Raw genomic sequence first — 20,645 nt, forward strand, 5'->3', positions numbered from 1 at the left:
TTGTACTTTTTGAGAACGCTGAATAATCTTAATGTAGACAAGACAATTTTGGTCTTGTTCTATTGGGCCCTAATCCAAAGTGTACTGACGTACAATCTGGCATGTTACTATGGAAATGCGACGCAGCTAAACAGGGACCGCTTAGATCGTGTAAAACGGGTGGTACAGCGTGTGATTGGACAAGACCTGCCTCCTATCAGGTATTTGCTTGAACAAAGGGTCATGACTAAAATGGACAAAATTATGGGTGATCAAAGTCACGAACTGAGCACGCTTCCGTCAGTCATTTGTACCAAACTCCATCTACATGTTCAACCAACTTGTCAAGCGATAGCTCAACCCTTGGTCATAAATATTTCTCTATACCCTTTGTAACTGTTAACTTAGGCCGCAGTCAGTCATAGAATTAGACATTTTTTCGTGTATATTGTTATATTATAGTATATAATATAGAAAAAAATAATAATGGTATTAATTCACTTCTATTGGTTACTCATATTGTTAATTAAGTTTTTGTTAGTCGTAAGTTCAAATTAGTGTTTGATATATTTGCAAATGGACAGCATTGCAATGTATAAGTATATGTATGTACTATCTCTATGTTTGAAAATGCAGTGCTGGTGGAAAGCAAATTTCCGCATGCTTATTGTGGAAAATAAATTATCCTATCATATCATTATCATTTATCTCTTCCCGTCCATTCATCTTTGCCGTATCCCAATAATGATTGACTCACCAGCCGGGCTACTTAAAGAATAGTTTGACTGGCCCATCGCTGTTTTGACTAGCATTTGGCTAGCGGGCTACCGCTAATTTCGAACCCTGCCCTAAATACTTGGAAGTTATAGAATAGCAAAGAGTTAATGGAAAGTAACACCCCCCCCCCCCCAGTAAAATGTAACGCGAGTTACCATGGAATTGCTGTTCACGTAAAAATACTAATAACATCCAGTGTTAGAGACTGCAGATAGCACCAAAAAATAGGTTTGCATGATCAGTACATAAAAAAAAGCAATTGCAAGGTTAGTTTTACAACTAAATGTTGTAGCATATAATTTAAGATTAATAGGTTAAAAGTAGTCAAATTAAGGTTATATAATATATATTAAAGTTTGTATTTTTTTATAAGTACTATGATCATTATGATACTTAATTGTAGAAAATTCAATTCAAGTTTTTCACAAAGGAGAAATTCTGTTCAAGTTCTAGCCACGAACTTGATTGACCCCTTCTTGATTGAGCATAGTCTAGTTCCCGGGCCAAAAGATTCTAACTATGAATCTTGGGTCAGGTTGCCTCTAGTATCTTTACAAAATAAATGTATACAAATGTCATCACATGACTAAAACAGGAGGAATGCCTCATTTTTCCGAAAATGTCAGAAGTTTGCAGGATTCATTTTATCATAGTCAATGGGATAGCGCCCGGGTATTTCCAAGTACAATATAGGTTTTATCAACTGTCTAATTGCTTATTAAAAACCTTAGAAATGAGTTGATAATTACGCTGGGATGCTTGTTGACCTCATTCGCTATCCCCGTGGATCATGGGTCAGAACCTCATCACTAACACCACGTTTCCTCCAAAGAAGCTGCAAAGATGGCAGACCAAAAATAAAAAGATTATCTCTGCAACTAGCACTCATTACCATGGCAATGGACACTACAATGTAGCTTGGGTTTCAAAGTACTGTTTATTCTTTGGTAAAATAAATAGAATACTGCAGATGGTGTTCAAATTTTTAGAAAGTTTCAGAACCTCATTTCAAGTTTTAGTAATTTTTTTCACAAAGAAGTTCCTTCTCTGAAAGAGAAGTTGGCATTCTGGGCTGTAACCCTGAAGCAGGGAGGAAGGGGGTAAAAAGTCTAGCCCCAGTTTTGACAAGGGAAAACTTTTTCACCGTCCATTTTCATCTCAACAAGTGTTAAATAAAGTTGCCAAGTACTTTAACTTGCCCATAGTTCAAATCCATGCCTTGTACGGAGGTTTATATTTCTAGCAGTTGCAGCAATCATATACTGTTTCGAATGGTTACAGGCCTTCTATGTCTATCTCCACTACATCTTCAATTGCTCCTGAAATTACGAAAATGCACTTACATCTGAGCTTCTGAAGCCTGTCCACGATATCTGTTCCAGGAAAGAAACAAAGATTGGACGATTAATTCAGGATTTGTGGTTTACATTCAGCTTGAGATACACCATATTATAAGAAACTTGTGGTGTTCATTGGCTACATCTTCGAAAGAAACTGAAGGAGCAGCATCATCTACTGTGCCTGTAATTTAGGTTTGTTATTCTCATTTCGATGTCAACATGGGCACATTGGTGGAAATATTCTGAAATTTAATCTTATAAGATTTGATGTTCCTGGAGTAGAAGTGTGGACCCACATTGAGTAAGAGTCTCTGCAAGTCATTTCATGAAACTTTATGCAGTAGCGTATAATTTACTCCATCTAAAATGATTGCAAAAGCTACGCCATAATTTGTCGTGGAAATCGTGGACTTTCCATTTGTAATAATGTTCGTGAAATTTATCATACATTTATTGTGCAGCTTGTACATGTACAACAAATGTGTTGCTTTCTTAGAACCCTATGCATGGCATAAGGTATGCACTATTTTGTGAATTCAGCTGCTTGGGTTTAAAATCACAGAGCCTGAAGGCAACACTCAAGACAAAGCCAAAGGTTTGATAAACCCACAGAGCTACATGAAGTTACAACGAAGCACAAAATCCTCTATTTATTTATTTATATTTATTTAATCCTTATTTTAACTGGGTAGCCTATTCAGTAGAATCCATTGGTATCCCGTGGGGCCCAGTAAAGAGAAGACAATGTGAAGAAATTACAGTTTGAGATGTGCGAGGAAAACCCAAGAAAAATATTGTAAGGAAAACCCGTGGAAGCGAGCAGGGATTGAAAACCCAATCCACATATTGGCCCAGGCAGGAATCGAACCTGGGTCACAGAGGTGGAAGGCAAGGCAACTATACCCCTACGCCTACGTCAACCTGACTCAGCTCATTCCTTTGTGTGGATTACTTTCAGATGCATTTCAGTTTCAGGCACATTCATTTTTGCATCGGTTTTGAATATAAATGCAAGTTTGCAAATAGCCATACAAAAGCTGACTAACAAACATGAATAACCAAACAGGAGGTAGTTTAATGCACGTATAGCTCTATGGGCAAACCCAGGCTTTGTGAAGTTTTTTTTTACAATTTGATTCAAATGATTGGATTCAAGCGTATTCATGAGGAAGCCATTTTTGTCATGTTTTTATGTATTTTATGAATTGTAAACTGTTGAATAGGATGGTGCCAGACTATTGATGTGTCCAAGCCTCACATTCAATTTTTTTAACTGTGGCTTAAAACATCAGGGTATGTATGATCACAAATGTTAAATTATTCATCACTAAGCCTAAGCAGACTGGTCTTAATTTGTAATTAACTTTATTTCATGGCTTTCATTCCTATTAGCAAGTTCCAAAAAATGAACATTGTACCGTGCTTTCAATTTAACATGGCCGACTTGCGAATAAAGCCTATTGGGGGCAGATAAGTGTGTAGTTATCTGCCAGACTATGTGCAAACAGTTGACTTCAATGTTTTTGGTCAAGATCCCGGGTAAGGAACAAAGTTCTTTACTGTGGATTGGGCAGCACCAAGCAGACATACATATAGGGCCATTGCCTGGCCAACATCAAATTAATAACTCACCACCTGCAATTGGCCGATTTTCGGAATCAAACTGTCTGCAATCATCAATCAACTTCTTGAATTCACCTGGGCAAGCTTTAGGCAATGGCAGCTTGTTCTTTTTCTGGAGTACAAACTCCCTGATTTGACTGCCGTCCAAACCTTAAAAATAATGTTAAAAATAACAAAAAGGAAAAGGAAAGAAATCACTAAAAGAGTAAAGAAACTGTGAACACTATAAATTTCAAGGTCTTGTGAAGAAAAACAATTCTCACTGGGAACAGTCTCTATGTGCACGTGAATTCTTAAAGGTGAACTTTCATCTGGAGATTACCAACATTTAGTTGTTCATATTGTAATAATAACCATCCGTACACGGCTAGTACCACTGCACCAGGTGTATGAACAACAGTGTCTGCATTACTTTAATACCTCAATTCCTTTGTATAGCCTCACCCAGTAGGGCCCCTGTCTCATTGCTTATTTTGAATAATTATATACTACACTGCATTACAGCAAAGACAAGCCCTCTCTATGATCACGTAGAATTTTATTTTGTTATCAAAAATACCGGTATATAGTGCTCCTGCATTGAATGAGTGCCATCAATTGCATGCACAAAAATTAACGCAAGTGCTGTATGGGCCTAAGTCCGCCATCTGTGTTTTTGACGTTCTTCATCTACTCCCCACAAAGTGGGGAGTGAAAATCCTGTTTCCGAACACCATTTGCGTGTTGGTTCTGGTCATTCAAAACCCCGTTCTCGTGTTCATTCAACACGAGAACGGGTTTCGAATGCTCCCCCTGGGTCCCTTGGGAAAAAGTGGACTTTCAGACTGGGCGTTGGCCGTGCATGTTGTTTTGTAATTTTATGTAGTCATGTATGAGTACCAGTAGATAAATCTGCACTGCTGCGGCTGAGGTTACAGCCCAACAGTTTGAAGGTTCGATAGTCCGTAGGTTCTTTAGTCCGAAGGGTCATTAGTCCGAAGGTTCATTAGTCCGAAGGTTCAATACTCCGAAGGTTCGATAGTCCGAAGGGCCCATTCGTCCAAAAAACAGAATAAGTTTAAATAGTCCGAAGGTCGATAATCCGAATAGACGATAGGGTTCGACAGTCTGAATCGACAATAAGGTCCGATAGTCCGAATGGACAATAGGACTATATTGTCGATTCGGACTATTGGACCTAACTGTCGATTCGGACTATCTGACCTTATTGTCGATTCGGACTTATTTTCAATTCGGAATAATGAACCTTCGGGCTATTGAGCCTTATTGTCATTTCGGACTATTGAACCTTTGGACTAATATTAACCTTATTCTAAATTTGGACTGCCGAACCTTCGGACTACCGAACCTTCAGACTACCGAACCTTCGGAGTAATGAACCTTCGGACTAATGAACCTTCAGACTATTGCTTGAAATGTACAGAGTAACGAACCTTATTTCATTTTCGGACTAACGAACCCCCTCTTATGGGAATTTTGTGCATTTGGACTATCGAACCTTCGGACTAAAGAAACCTTCGGACTATCGGACCTTCGGACTATCGGGCGGTCCCCGTGGCTGAATCTGTTAACATGTGAGTTTTAGTTTAAAGCTCATGTAGCTCCCTTCCGACTGTTATTTATTTTTGTCTTTAATAAATTCTTGGAAATTATATTTTGCTTTCTATTCCCAATTTCTGTGGTTGTCCAAGATGGGGCGCCGTTACAATATTGTTTACTGGCTTTACTTTTTAAGGTCTGAGTCACAGAAAACCCCTCATGATTTTTAACATTTACAGAGAAATTTATATACAGTCGGCTCCCGTTATAACGAGGTCCGATGGACTTTCACAATACTGTCGTTATAGCCGGAACCTCGCTAAAACCGGAGCGCAGTTTTCCCCATTCGTTGTGCACAAGGTACGGCACATGTGCGTGCGTGTTTTAATCGTGTAACGCACGTCCGAAGACATGAAAAGATGGTCATTTGTTGGTATGTGTACGTCTGTTAACAATGTATATTAAATATTTAACTGATGGTGATGAATAAATGAAATAAATAAAATACCTTTAAGGGAACATTGTTCAATATTTGAGGACCTGAATCCGGAGGAAAAGGCATCATCGCTGAGAAGAATCAGGCAAGTAGGTCACTCGCACAAATCGTGCCGAGTGACATTTTGCTTTCATTTTGCATTTGCTGGAATCGGGCGAGAGAGGGCGCCAATACATGCATTACTTCCGGGTTTTAATGACTCCTGATCCTTAGATGCCTTTTGGTTGTTGACTTTTTGGAACAGTTGGGTATTATTGTTTCTGAAGGGATTCTTTGAAATTGTAATTATTTCGGTTAACTATAGCGCACATTCGTGCCAAGTGACATTTTGCTTTCGTTTTGCATTTGCTGGAATCGGGCAAGAGAGGGCGCTAATATTACTTCCGGGTTTAAGTGTCTCCATGTGTAATTTCGCAGCAATTGGTGATTATTGTTTGTCGGGAGGGATTCTTTTAAGATAATAATAATAAATAAACAAAAGTAATAATTTTGGATTAAAATTTGTACAATGTATATGTGGTGGGGCGTTTGAAGATCTTGGAAACCTGTTTTCATTGGGATTGTTTTTTCGGCGGGGCCGGAGGGGTTCTTAATTTGTTTAAGATTTTAATTTTTTTATTCTTTTTTGGGGGTGGGAACCACGGTATGTTTTAAACTTTATTTTTTGAAGACAGACTGAATTATCTCTTTTTGGAAGTTGTGGTGGCTCTGAAAAGAGCCGTTTGTTTTGTGATGCTGTGTTCTTTACTTCGTATTTTTTTTTATAGCCACAAGCCAACAATTACGCACCCGATGTTCGGGCGGTAGTACTAAAGGCTATTCCTTACAACGTTAACACTCAACTCCTGAGCGCCCCCAATTGTTAGTTTGTAATAATATAGAAATGTGGTACCGCAGTCGTAAGCAAACTTCAAACCTGGTCGCGCTAAGGGAAACCGCAGCGGGGGATTAGCGACTAGACCAGCGGTCCACTGCGTCGATTATCACAGTCCCATTGAATTTATTTATAAAGATCGGCGAGATGAAATAATGTTGGGTTGAAGTCTTTACAAAGGTACATTGATGGGTGAAGCTCAAGTGTGTTGCTTGAATTGGAAGACGGGAGCATGATACCCGTTTCGGGACAAAAGGTCTGTCGTTGACAAGCTGCAATGCCCGTAGTTTTGAAAAGATGTTGTTGTAAATGGGTTGAGAACAATGCTTTTCCTCGCATTGGGTCGGCCAAAATTGTCGTAATAGCCGAAGTCTCGTTATGTCCGTGCACGTAATAACCAAATATTTCCCCATAGTAATGTACACAAATTGATCGGGACTGGGAGAATGTCTTCATTACATCCGGGTTATCGTTATGACCGAGCTCGTTATAACGGGAGTCGACTGCAGTTGTGTGAACGCATATGTTGTACTTTCTAACTATCTCTCCAAATATTATCATTTTGTGAGAAATCCGAACAAGGTCCCTTTTAACAAGAACCTATTCCTAAATGCTACGTAATTGTTAAACAGAATAAACATAATTTTATATTTAATTTGTTAACTAACCTTCATATGGCTTTGATCCTGAAGCAATCTCCCACATCACAATGCCATAACTGGAAAAAAAGAAAGATATATTCTAATTAAATCTGTACATTTAAGTAAAACCAAAGATTTCTCCATAACCCTTTCCTGTAACTAGTCACTGATGCTGTTTTGAGCCAATTGACATTTGGAATGCTCAGTACCTCTCTCTTTCAGAAGAAGGAACAGCACCGAAACAACATCATCAGCGAGTACAGAAAAAGAACTCCAGAAGCAATGTCAGCAGTGGCTACTGCCCCAACACAATACTCTTAACAAAGGGCTCTCTCATAATCCGGTAAACATGCGGATACCAGAATGTAATAGATCCAATGGTGCCACACCCACTAGGTAGGAGGCAAGCATTCAGAGCTGTGATAGAAGTTTTAAAAATACTACCAACAAGTATCTTCCAAAACACAGGACACAACTGTTTCAACATGCAATTCAATATAGTGGCACAATCAACTGGAACAAACTTCCCAATTGTTTAGAAACTCAACTACTAAAATTAAATTGTGCAATGTACCTGTTCAATTGCTCTTTGTAAAATACTTCTCTGTATTACCTCACTGAGTTTGTTTAATCCTTATATCATTGTATACGTACCCTATTTAGGCTTGTACCAATTGAATTTCTTTTTTCGTGATTAGTGTTTTGTTGTCCGAATGTTTTGTCTCGCTGTCCATTTTGTCTCGTGGCATCCCCAGCTCAAGCTACCGCTAATGCTAGGTTCACACATTCCCGAAATAGTTATGAATACAACAAGAATAAACCAAGATTTGAAATTGGTTCCCGAATCACCCCGACAATTTTCAACATGTTCAAATTTGTTGGAGCGCTTTCCGATCTTTAACGATCTTTCTCTGAGCAAACAGAATCATCCCGAGGCTGCCAAGAACCATCCCTGATTTACTCAAGAATTGATATTCGCAAAGATTCAGCTTAAAATCGGGAATGTGTGAGCCTAGCATTACCGGGAAATGCCTCAATCTTCACCTTTTGTTTCAAGTAACTTCTTAATATTTTCTCACTTATTATAAATCGAGATGTTAATCCACATTATTTTAGTTGTATTCTATGAATTGTGAAATGGAAATAAATGTGAACGAAAAAGGCAAAAACTGTGAGAAAAACGCAGAGTCAAATGCGGAGTTGGCATGATTGTGACATCAGTACACACCATAGGTATGGACCACTGTGCCATTTGGAATTCAGTCATTTTGTGTGAAAATTAGTCCTACTGTCTAGTTTGCAATGCACAACGTAGTTGCTAACCAAACATTTGCCTGCTGTAATAGTGGTCAATCACAGGAAAACCAGACGTCATAACATCTGAACCTAGACAAGAAACACCAACAGCACTTACAGCCACAAAAGCAGAAACAATGGCAACAGTGCCATGCCAAAACAACAGCAGCAGCAACAGCAGATAATAAGAGATGAAGAGGGAATTGTAAATTTCATGTATAGAAACATACAAACTAAACAAAGCCAGAGTTAAAATGTGTTAATAGACTTTAGTGAACTCTACCAGCCTGAAAACCAATTAACGTCACAAAGTTGAGTATTCATTACTTGCACCCTGAGTATTTTGAACCAGTTCTTCTGATTTGAAAATTGCAGGCGTGTGGAAATCCACACATCTGGATTTTCTTGGCGTTCGATTACCAAGCGCCAAATCTGTGTTTCCAAGTTACTCCACTTACTTCAACAACCATGTCCTTCTCGCCGTCATCTCCTTGCACTTTGGCCTAATATTTGATTTTTTTCTCTTCACTGAAGTAATCTAATTTCACAAACTACATTTAGTATGATTATAATGTAAATGTGACCCGCTCCACAAAAAAGGGTATTAGTTCGCAAAAAAAAGTGAAATTGGGTAAAATACTGGAAAGCCCACAATATAAGCTTTCGTTTGGTATATAATAGAACCTCCCGTTCTGGAGATATGACGTAATTGCATTACTTCCTTGGAGTTCGATTTACACAACTGAGAAAACAGGCTTGAAATAGCCGGCTCTGTTGTAGATTTGGGCACAATGCACTCAAAATTGTCTCTTTTTTCCCATTTTATTCATCAAAATCAACATTTCTGTGAATGAACCCTCAATACATGAGGTATTAGTGATGTCATTCATGACAAAATTTAAAATCACATTTTGATGAATGCACAGCACAACTTAATACACATTTTTGTAGAGTGGGTCACAAATGTGTGCCGAGGCGTGCGGTACTTGCTGCGATTATTCGCACTTCTGGAGCAATAGGCGTGTGATGCTGTGCACGCAGGTGCGATCCCACGCGCCTCAAAATCAGGACTGTTGAACTCAAATTGAACAATGAGATCCATTTGTAATTCACCTGTAGATATCTGAGCATTCATCTGGCTCATAGTTGACATCCGCCCAACGTTCTGGACTGATGTAGTTCACTGTTTCCCCAACTCTTTGCTTGGATCTCCTTATGGATTCCTGGGTAGCAGCGAATCCAACTCCAGAAATCTACAAGGTGTATAAAAAATCCACTTATTTTGTTTCCAATGTTTTACAATGGATTCACTCTCAATGACTGTTGCTCACTGCTCATGTAAAATTCTTGTAATTGTAAACATGGTCAAGCATAAAAAAGTGTTAAACTTGATTCAGAATTACTGAACCAAATCTACATGTACATGAATACACAGACTGCCACCTCTTACTACAAAGTAAACAATAAATCAATAATTTTCTCTTAAGAATATACCAGCCCTTTTCAAAGGTTCCATAATGTGAAAATATTTGTTACTTAAAAAATATGGGAAACATGCAACATTCAAAGTAAAATGTTTAAAATGATCCAAGTTAATAAAGACACTTTCACTAACCTTCATTTTCCAGTTGTTATCAACCAGAAATACGTCACTGGTCACATCCCGATGCATTATGCTTGGTTCTGTGTTGTGCATACGGCACAGGCCTAGGGCTCCATCCAATGCCATCTGAACGCGTCTCTCCCAAGGCAGTATTTTCATGTCGGTACCGTCCTTGTCAACAGAGTCTAGGACCTCACGCAAGCATCCCTTTGCCATGTACTCAAAGACAAGCAGATAGGGGTCTAAAATACAGTGGAAGAAATGGTATAGCGTGCAAGGCAAGTGTGATCTGAATCATCGTGTCCCCTTTATTACTAAACACTGATACAGATCCATAATTATGCACTGTGTAAATCCAAAGGATTTTATTGGGAATATACCGGTACCTGACTCTGCAAAGAACTAACAAAGGACAGAGTATCGAAAACAAATTTGCCCCTACCACACGCCCTCTAGCATGTCTAGTATTAAATCCATCCAAACCATACAAAACCAACAGTACCAAGGTTAAAAATCTGGAATCTTTCTGGGGACAAAACATATGTGTCTATTTCTTGGCAGGTCTGAATTTCTACAAGTTCTACGGGGGGGTCTAAGGGTTTAGCCCCCCCCCCCCCAAAAGCCCCCCAAAAATGATTGGCCCAAATAAAAATGAAATAGCAGTAGTGAATGAGACTGTCAATTGTATTGATAACAATAACATACATGTCCTGTAGCTATTTGTGAGGAGGCACTTGTACACTATTAGGTAATATAGTGTTTAAGATTGCAGGATTTTATCAGCGCTTCCATTGAAAATATGGTTCGAGTCCCCCCCCCCCCCCCCCCCCCCCCCCCTCCTCCTCCTCCTATGGATTTTCGGAGGCTAAGAGTCCGGCTCAAGAACAGCGCCTGTAAGCCACTGTGAGAACGTCAACCAGTTTGACATGTCAATTAGAAAGAATGTTACAAAAGCATACCCTTTTTGGTCCAGACACCCAACAGGCGAACAAGGTATGACGTATTCAGTCGGAGAAGATTATTGGCCTCTCTCAGCAAAACTTCCGTCACACTTTTATCGTTGCTGAGGTAGCACAGGTACATACAAAAGATTCAATGGCAAAAATGAAAAGGTAAAATGCAGTAGTCTATAACCATTTTTGTACAGCAACCATGGTAGTGTACAGACTTGATCCTTTTATCAGTTCCGTATCCTGGATATTCAGGATTACAACAGGTCACACATCTCACTATGATGTCAAACTTGAGAGGCTAGGCAGTGATAGTACATGGACTCAAAATATGTGTCACTTCTTAGTTCAAAGACTGAGTATTCAGGTGACCACAAAATCCACATATATATAAAGATCAAAAAAACGAAACAACTCATACTGATCAAATGTTTTGATATATGATACATGTAGGCCTTCTTAAAGGGACTGACAATCTGTGAGTTGGGTTTTTTCAAACCATTATAGGGGTCAAATATGTACATAGCATTATTGGCTACAAAAGCTAACAATTAATAAAGTAAACCTACCCAATGGAAAAAGATTTAACCGCCACTCTTTCGCCTATGTACATTGCTGAGTAGTTCTCTCCAAAGCGGCCCTTGCGAAAGTCAGATTTGTCTCCAAGTTGGTCTGGATTAATTTGCTGCAGGCTTGCCTCTACTCTCTGGTACCTGCTCATTGTGCTTGGGTTTTCTGCAGAAAAAAGAAGATGGCACAATATGCAATGTAATCAGCTCACCAACAACACTTTTTACAATTCAGATGCAATCTTGAAAACCTCTGCAGCCAATTTCACGAAACTTTACACGATGGCACAACTCCGCTTGTGTAACAATTTATTGCGTAAGCTGCGCAACATTTCACGCTGCACAACATTTCACTTATGTCACATTTCACTAAAGTCTCATAGTCCACGACTTGCACAAATAAATTATGGCGTTACTTGCACAATCATTTTAGGTGGTGCAAGTTGTGGCGCAGCGACTGAAAATGACCTATTTTACAAGTAAATCGTGATCGTCATGGCGCCTGCCATGGCACAACTTATCAAGGTTGATACAAGACACTCACAGATTTGTGTTTGAGGTACATTAATTGCTACTTTACTCGTGACAGAATTTTTAGAGTTGCCGCACAACTCCGAAGAAAGTCAGACAAAGTTATTTTTCAAAATAGTGGGCCGAGGTGATTCAACGACTGTTTCGTGAACGAACAAATTCATACACAAACAGCCTTCGTAAATGCTGTTATCCTCATCAAAGCTGTTTATATTATTTTAAACATTGCACAGCTAAGCCAAAGTCCTGAAATTGATCGTAAGTTTATTGCACAGCCGCGCAACAAATTTGTTGCGTATGTCCTATGCATGGCGCAAGCTGCACACTTTATTGTGAATTCGGCTGCTGGTCTGATAACTACCCACTAAAATTAAACTTGTGGGTATACCATGAAAGTCCAGCCTCCAGTGTTGAGAAGAATTAATTGTGATCTGTACATCCAGGCAAATCCTGGTAATAAACACTAAAGTGCGATTTATTTATTTATTAACAAGCCGATCAAAACGGGTTTTTTTAAATGAAGCTCTCCAAAATAATTGTACATGTACTTACCAGATGAAGTTGCAGGCGGAACTTTCAAGTCTTCAAGCATCTTCTTGATTTCCTCTTGTCCTGTAATTTTAAACAAAAGACTAGGTTTAATTTGAAATTTACAGAAATCCTGTATGCATGTTATGGGCTCTGTCACAGAACAATGAATGGATCACATGTACATCCCCAATTTCATGGAATTTTGGCTTATGTGCATACGTAATATACATCCCGTAACTAAGGATTCTGTGCTTTTAGGGTTAGCGCAGAAATTTTCTTCTAGCACTGTTAGTACAGAACGTTGATATAAGTGCACAATTCTGTGGTTATCATAGCAGTGTCGTAAAAGTCTGCAATCTTTTAATTTGACTCACCTTGGGCCAACTTGGAAATGTCATCCTGTATTTTCTCAGGTCCTGCAAGGACAAGGAAATAAAAATGCACATGTTCACAATTATAGCAATTTACAAGACCAACTAAATATGTTAAAAAAGCAAATGTCATTTTTCAGCCATAAAAGCTCTCAAAACTGAAATATTGGGAAGAATAATGTAGACATCAATCACTGGTACTAATGGTGAATGGTGCCATGCAGACAATTATTACATGGACATAGCTTTACAGAGGAGTTGCATTTATCAAAGTAGACCCAGTAACTGGGGCGTTTGAACTCCTTTTTGTTCTTTGCAGTTCGCACTAGATACGTCCGACCAAAGTCAAATTTTGTCCAAAAAAGAGTTACCGGATCAAAGCGTGTGGGATATATTATGAACATTTATGATGAAAGAAACTTCAAATGATTGTCTGCATACACGTATAAACAGTATTATAATACAAGTAAAACAAATAAATACATGTACATGTATGAACATGTACATGTATGGCATGCATGTATACACTGAAATAAACATAACGAGCATGCATACATTGTAGGTATATACTGAACTGATCGATACTGTGAAAATGCATTAACTCCTTAACACCGGCTGACAGCTCTAGAAGCAGCTCAATGAAAGCCGATAAGCAGGGGACTGCTATTGCCGCATTCCTGCTGCATAGCACAAAACATTTAGACACCACCTGAATGCCTGCACGTACACATTCTACCCAATGTCAGCTGTCGGTGGCCAATAAATGCCGGCGTCAAGGGGTTAAGAACAAAGATGCAACATTTGTATACACTGTACACATGTACATGTTGCACACTGCTATGGCCTACCACAAAGCTCACATTTTTCATATTTTCTTTGTTTCACATTTAATATGAACAGATGGAAGGAAATTTTTACATTTTGCTGTACAAAACTTACACACATGTACCATACATGTACAATTTACAAAGAAATACATGGTGAGCTGATTCAATGTACCTGCATGATATGCCCCAATGAGGTCACGTTCATCCTCCTCTTGATCCGCTTTGTCATCCTCAAGCCTACTAGCATTGATGTACGCATAATCAACTTCTCTTTTTTCAGTTGCCAGACTTAACAGAAGGGCTGATGTCTTAAAGTCAAGTTCCTCACTGTACTCATCAAAGTCCCTACCAATTCTGCCTTTGTACAGTAACTTGTACAAATCAGGAAATCGATGGTTGTCCAGTGATCCAAGGAAGTCATGAATTCTCTTTAAAAGTTGTAGGATCCCACCAAGCGCTTTACTGAACAATTTCAGACCTTGAGGTGTTTGTGCATGATCAGGCACATGTTGCTCACTGCTGGCCAATTTTTCAATGGGTGGCATCAAATCATCTATGCGATTTTTGAGACGGCGATGGCGATTCTTGAAGTGTTTAACTTCTTCAATCCTTTCGTATATTTTTTTTGCTGTGCTTACAATCATCTGTGCCAGTGAAAAGACGTCCATTTTTGTTGTATGTCTTTGTATTAGGCTGAAAAGACAAGGAACATGAATGGTCTGAAATAGCAGTCACACCAAAAACAAAAATTCCAAACAAAAGAACGTTTGAACGAGTCACATCTTTAAAATACTATTAGGCCATCAAGTTTGGGTTTTGTTTGTTCAGCATGCCAAGGAAGTTAAAGGTTGATCTTTGGCTTAAACTAGCCCCTGTCTATGGTCATCCAGTCATGTGGACTATAAACTCTGTGCTTCGGAGGCATGAAGTTTAGTCCAGTGACTGGCCAATACACTGTATACTAGGGCTGAGCAAGGTGTGCTACAGTAATAATAATAAATTATACTTGCCAACTGGCGCTGAAGCGCACACCTGAAAACTGTTTGTCGGCCACCTTCGGCTGCTGTTCTACCGCACAGCCCGTGATGCGAGTGACGCAAGCCTCATACTAGTGCAGCAGTGGTACATCAAACAGTCGTCGGGTGTTCGCTTCAGCGCCAGTTTGCAAGTTTGACTCGTGTGCGCACTGTGCATGGTAATCGCGGCGCATTGCCATTCCTTTGTACCAACAACTTTTGGCTAACCGAGATCGTACCGATCCTGGGGGGACAGATCTTTTCGTATAGCTGCACCACGTCTTTGGAATAGTCTCCCCATTAACATCCGATCTAGCACATCTCTCAGCTCATTCAAAACGGCTCTGAAAACACACTACATGTACTATAATCTAGCCTACACCACATAGTAAGCTTTTCTGCTGTCAGACTGTACATTACATGTACATTGTTTTTCTTCTTGTTTGTTTTATCATGTTTTTTTCTTTTCTATTGTAGCGCCATGAGCGCCTTTTGTTAGGTGGATGTGTGCACTTTAGTAGTATCCATTATTATTATTATTATTTGTACACAAACCAATATGGCCAGCAAGCATAACTTGATCGACTATCAGTAAAAATGCCTCCTTTTTTACTTCAAAGTGCAATTGTAGGCTGAATCTTCATCGTGGTTTTGATCGTTAAGCAATTATGCCTGACAAGGTTTGGGTGAGTTCCAAGGGGAATTTAATAGTGTGTCATGAGGACACCCCTAGAACTAGTATGGGAGAGCATGCGGAAAACTAACTGGCGTAATTAATTATTGTTGAAAAACATACTTGGTTAAAAGATAGTAAGGGGGCTAAACTCCCTGTGAAATTATTCTTTCTGGCAAGCTGTCATTTTGAAGAAATCCTTTCCAACGAAGTGTCTAGAAACACTGGGGTTTTTTTTAATTTGGCGAAGCGCATGCAAGCATTGACACAATTCGTCGGATCAATGCACGACATCGCGTAGCTGCAATCAGCTAGTGAGAGCGCGTCTCAGACGCTGAATTCAGGCCCAATTCAAAACATGATTCAGCAACTTTTGATTTGAAATCGAGATCCTAGAATGTTGTTTTTCTTGGAATATACACATGATACAGCTGAAGCTGAGCTGAAACTTCATCAGGTTAGTTGTTCAGCACCCTTCTTTAGATTTTGAGCACTTTTGTAGTCCGAGTAACTTGGACCCAACTTATCGCCTTTTTTAACATTTGGACATGGTCTGGCGATAGTAAGGTCCAAGCTAATACCGAGACCTAGACAACACAGTCCCAAAAACCAACATTTTCCAACAAAAAACATAAGATTTCGCCTTCAAAACGGCCTCCAAATTACTAGATATGTCACCTGAGGTACAAGTAGACATAGATGATTAAGATGGTTGTACTTAAGTTTACTTACGATCCGGAAAAAAGTGAAATTTTCCGTTCAATTCTGAAGACCCCCCTCTGCCTAGGTTGTCGTTGTTGTGCTCACGTTCAAAACTGCATGATAATGGCGTCTGACCTCGACCTCATGCAAATGTCGGGACGGCGCGCTTGCGCATAATGCACTGCATGCACGGCAGATTCCCCTGCGCCGCGCCGACGACTGTTTCCTGATGTAGAGCGCCAGCCATGCGCCTGGCTAGCCAGCGCGACTCCTAGGCGTACCGCGAACTTACACAGCACTCTACATCAGGAAACAGTCGTCGGCGCGGCGCAGGGGAATCTGCCGTGTCGTCACGACATTTGCATGAGGTCGAGGTCAGATGCCATTATCATGCAGTTTTGAACGTGAGCACAACAACGACAACCTAGGCAGAGGGGGTCTTCAGAATTGAACGGAAATTTCACTTTTTTTCCGGATCGTAAGTAAACTTAAGTACAACCATCTTAATCATCTATGTCTACTTGTACCTCAGGTGACATATCTAGTAATTTGGAGGCCGTTTTGAAGGTGAAATCTGATGTTTTTTGTTGGAAAATGTTGGTTTTTGGGACTGTGTTGTCTAGGTCTCGGTATTAGCTTGGACCTTACTATCGCCAGACCATGTCCAAATGTTTAAAAAGGCGATAAGTTGGGTCCAAGTTACTCGGACTAGCACTTTTGTTGCTTCAAACATGTCAAACGAACAAAATGCACAAATTACAAATGATGGACTAGGCCTATACCTTCAACTTAGCAAGTAAAGCTTTAACTTCATAAATGAACTACAAAGTCTAACGTAAAATGTGAACGTAAAAACTTGACAAAGCTACATTTGTAAATGTAGAACATTGTCAGGTGCATGTTCCAAGTGTGACCTTTATTTACGGAGGGTGTCCAGTCATTTGGGGTTTTTTTGGCCACATTTATATAGCTAGCTAGGTCACACCAAATTATCCAACTGAAATTCTATTCTCCGATCAGATTCATACTGGCAACCTGAACTTACGCTTTCGAGTCAACTCGTACCTTGGGCAACTCGTACCTTGGACAACTCGTACCTTGGACAACTCGTACCTTGGACATCTCGCACCTTGGACAACTCGTACCTTGGACGACTCGTACCTTCAATTAAGACGACTCGTACCATCAGAATAAAAAGTAGAGTACGTGCGTGATTTAGTGTGTACAGTTTGTGGTTCCTTGACTCCGAAACGATACGATTCTTTTCAAGTCAAAGTTAATTTTTATCCCACAGAACCACATTCAAGATCTAATGGCTTTGCCAGACAGCGTGATTTTCGGCGTTGGGCCTGCCGCACGGCAATGAAATTGACTGCCGGGCCGGCCTCCGATGGCGCGAGCAGCGGTCGCCGTGCGCGGTACCGATGCCGGTGACTCGGAAGCGGCCGGCCTGCGCGACGCGCGCGGCACTGCCATTCTGTTTTTAATGGAATTACATGTACTTGGAAAAAAAAAAACAATTAGCGGTAAACACATAGTTTTGGGATGAAAGTATATCGATTCCGTAATACATTTATTTGCAATTTTTGAAGTAGGCCCAAGTCTCTAAATGCCGTTGAAAAACGGCAAACTGCAACAATGTCACCGTGCACGGACGGTCCGACTTGTTAAAATGAAATCAATCAATAATGGTGGACTATATATAGCAGCAAATGTCTTTCGAGCAGCGAAAGTTAGTATTTCCTAACAAAATTGGAAATATTTGCCAGTCCAAGATTCACGTCTTATCATTTTTGCGGTGATAATATATATGAAGAAAAAAGTAGTTCAGGCGATTAGAGGGATCAATAATAGGAAAATGTTGCAACCTGACGCCACTTTTTTCTTCATATAAATATATCATCTCAATGATGGTCATTCCTTGCAAAAATGATGGTAAGACGTGAATCTTGGATAAAAACATCAGTTCCATAATATTTGCACGTAGTCTAAGTCTCTAAATGTAACGGAAGACTGCATCAAAAATGTCACCGTGCACAGACGACCGGTCAGCGCGGCGCAAGAACCGTGTCACTTTGCACGGATGGCTACCGTAGGTTGACCTTACCGCGTGACGTACCGCGTGGGCCTGTGCATGCCGCGCACACAGTGCGTGTAACCTGCCGCGGCCGCGGCCGGCTTCGCGCTAAATAAATTCCTCTTTTGGGGGGAAAGAGAGCCCATACCGTACCAAAAAGAGATTCGCCTTTATTTTAATAAGCAGTCAACTTTCAATGAGTTACGGTCCACTTTATTCAGCCTCGGATCATTATCCTGACGGTACGACTTGACTTACGCGTGATGGTACGAGTCGTCTTAACTGAAGGTGCGACTTGCCGAAGGTACGAGTTGTCCAAGGTACGACTCGGTATAATGACGTCGAGTTGAAGGTACGAGTTGTCCAAGGTACGAGTTGCCCAAGGTACGAGATGACCTGTTACCGAACTTACTTACCTGCACGTAGGTACCTAGCTCAGTCACTGAAGCTGCAACTACAGGTATTGCTCTATGAATCAATGCAGCAACTTGCACGCACTATCGCACTCAATTTGTAAAACTTAAGTGAAACTACTGTAGTACTACATGTAGCTTAGCTTGCACGGCCGTTGTCCGCCATCTTGACTTCGCACAAAGCTTGGACTACACCATTTCAAGTAGGGGTGCAGGTGTAAGAAATGAAAGACAGGAATTATTCCATTATCCTGGTTCTCAGTACCCCCCTCCCGTTCCTTTCCCCCCACCCAGGGACCCCACCCCGCCCCTCAAGGTGTTGGGATATGTGCAATGGCCATTCAACCAAAGAATGTGCATATTCCACCCACTGTGTCTTTGTTCCCCCGCCCCCCCCCCATCCCCTCCCCCTCCCCCACCCCACCTGCAGGCCTCCCCCCACCCCACCCGCGGGCCATCCCCACCCCAACCCACCGCCCAACTCCGTTGCATCGGGATACAGGGTAAAAGGGACAGAAAAAAAAGAGACACACACACATTTCATCAAACGGGATCCCTTTAATCAAACGGGATCCCTTTAATCTTCGTAACCGCCTTTCACTGAGCTATATATATCTCCTGCACGTTGCACGTGTTTATATCACGTGATTACTTCACTATCATTCGCAATTTTGGACAGTGTTAGCGAGCAATTTTTATGCATATTGCTCGCGGCCATCGCCGTATCAGACCGGCCACCCACATGTGCCACACCATATCAAAGCTGAAAACCTGTTCTATATGGAACTAATTCCGGTTTTCCCGAACCAAATTCGAGAAGAGAGAAATTTAGGATTAAAAAGATGGACTCCCTCGAAAAATAAGAAGTTTTGGTTCCTAAAAAAAAAACCGCTAAAAAATGTTTCAACTGTCAAAACTCAAGCAATAGGTCATCGATTTTGATGCTTTCTTCGGCAAAAGAAAGCAGATATCATGAGCTTTTCTACTGTAAATTTCTGGCATGTGCACTCTCCGATGCATAATGATTTCATTCATAAAACTGAAGCGAGTCGGGCTGAAATTGATGGCATGAGCGCAAGCACGAACTCAACGTTGACGTCATAATGAGGGGCGTGTTGACCCCAATTTGCATAGGTGAATTTCCGCGATAAGTTTGTATGTGACACATTCTTCCTGTTATACGATCCAGACGCGGCATGTGCGTTCTGAATACTGAAATAACGTGTATTTGAAACCATCTGGTTCAGCAAACTCGGCTGCGTGGATGGCTAGCTAGCTGCGTACCAGTGATCCGTTCAACATGAAGTGTACGATCCAAACTACAAAAGGCAAGAACTTCCGGTACGCTTGACCCAATAAAAGGGGATTTCCCAAATTACTGTTCTACGAAAATCCACCACTGCAAATGAATAGAGATTAGTTTATTAGTTTTTTGGGGTCATTGTTTTTGGCATTGATAAAAAAATTTGCAGAAATTGTGGACATGCTGCGAATTAATATGTTGATGTATGAACTATAATGAAGCCCCAAAACAAAAGTGGACAACTTTTTCTTCTTAGTCTAAAAAGTGGATAACTATTTGCTGCTAGCAAATTCAAGTTCACGTTTTGTTTTTAAACCACTCAATATATTTTTTGAAAATGTAAATTTTAAAAGTTGGATTTACCTTGATTCTACTCTCTCATCGTCGCCCCAAATGCGAACGACTAAAAGTGTCAAATTCACAAACAAGATGCTGGATATTATCATTAGATTTTATGGTTTATAAATTGGAAGTTAATAGAATCTGTCAAGTTCGCCATGTCAACTTTCCTCCC

At 40.3% G+C, this 20,645-nt stretch overlaps 1 protein-coding gene across 2 annotated transcripts; it reads right to left on the bottom strand.

Moving 5' to 3' along the window:
- Positions 1-598: 598 nt before the first annotated feature.
- LOC119731223 (mixed lineage kinase domain-like protein) lies at positions 599-18,961 on the bottom strand. 2 transcript variants are annotated; one of them, XM_038204308.1, is made up of 12 exons: positions 18,832-18,961; positions 14,120-14,640; positions 13,124-13,165; positions 12,771-12,830; positions 11,688-11,853; positions 11,128-11,231; positions 10,181-10,410; positions 9,679-9,818; positions 7,297-7,346; positions 3,729-3,869; positions 2,100-2,129; positions 599-1,591 (listed from the first exon to the last, which is right to left on the bottom strand). In XM_038204308.1, exons 2-12 carry the CDS (start codon positions 14,613-14,615, stop codon positions 1,566-1,568), a joined length of 1,485 nt encoding a protein of 494 aa, XP_038060236.1. In that variant the 5' UTR covers positions 14,616-14,640; positions 18,832-18,961; the 3' UTR covers positions 599-1,565. The 2 variants fall into 2 exon arrangements, with proteins under 2 accessions (XP_038060236.1, XP_038060237.1); XM_038204309.1 differs by lacking the exon at positions 18,832-18,961 and adding an exon at positions 17,384-17,413.
- Positions 18,962-20,645: the final 1,684 nt, after the last annotated feature.

The sequence above is a fragment of the Patiria miniata genome, unplaced genomic scaffold (genome assembly GCF_015706575.1).
Source record: "Patiria miniata isolate m_02_andy unplaced genomic scaffold, ASM1570657v1 HiC_scaffold_23, whole genome shotgun sequence".
NCBI classification, from domain to species: domain Eukaryota; kingdom Metazoa; phylum Echinodermata; class Asteroidea; order Valvatida; family Asterinidae; genus Patiria; species Patiria miniata.

What these genes read in the sequence shown, in the direction of transcription:
- LOC119731223 (XM_038204308.1), bottom strand. Translation starts at nt 14,615, where the DNA reads ATGGACGTCTTTTCACTGGCACAGATGATTGTAAGCACAGCAAAAAAA. An exon ending in CATTTCCAAGTTGGCCCAAG is followed by an intron (nt 12,831 to 13,123) that starts GTGAGTCAAATT and finishes TTAAAATTACAG; the next exon opens with GACAAGAGGAAATCAAGAAG. An exon ending in CAGGCTTCAGAAGCTCAGAT is followed by an intron (nt 1,592 to 2,099) that starts GTAAGTGCATTT and finishes CCATCTTTGCAG; the next exon opens with CTTCTTTGGAGGAAACGTGG.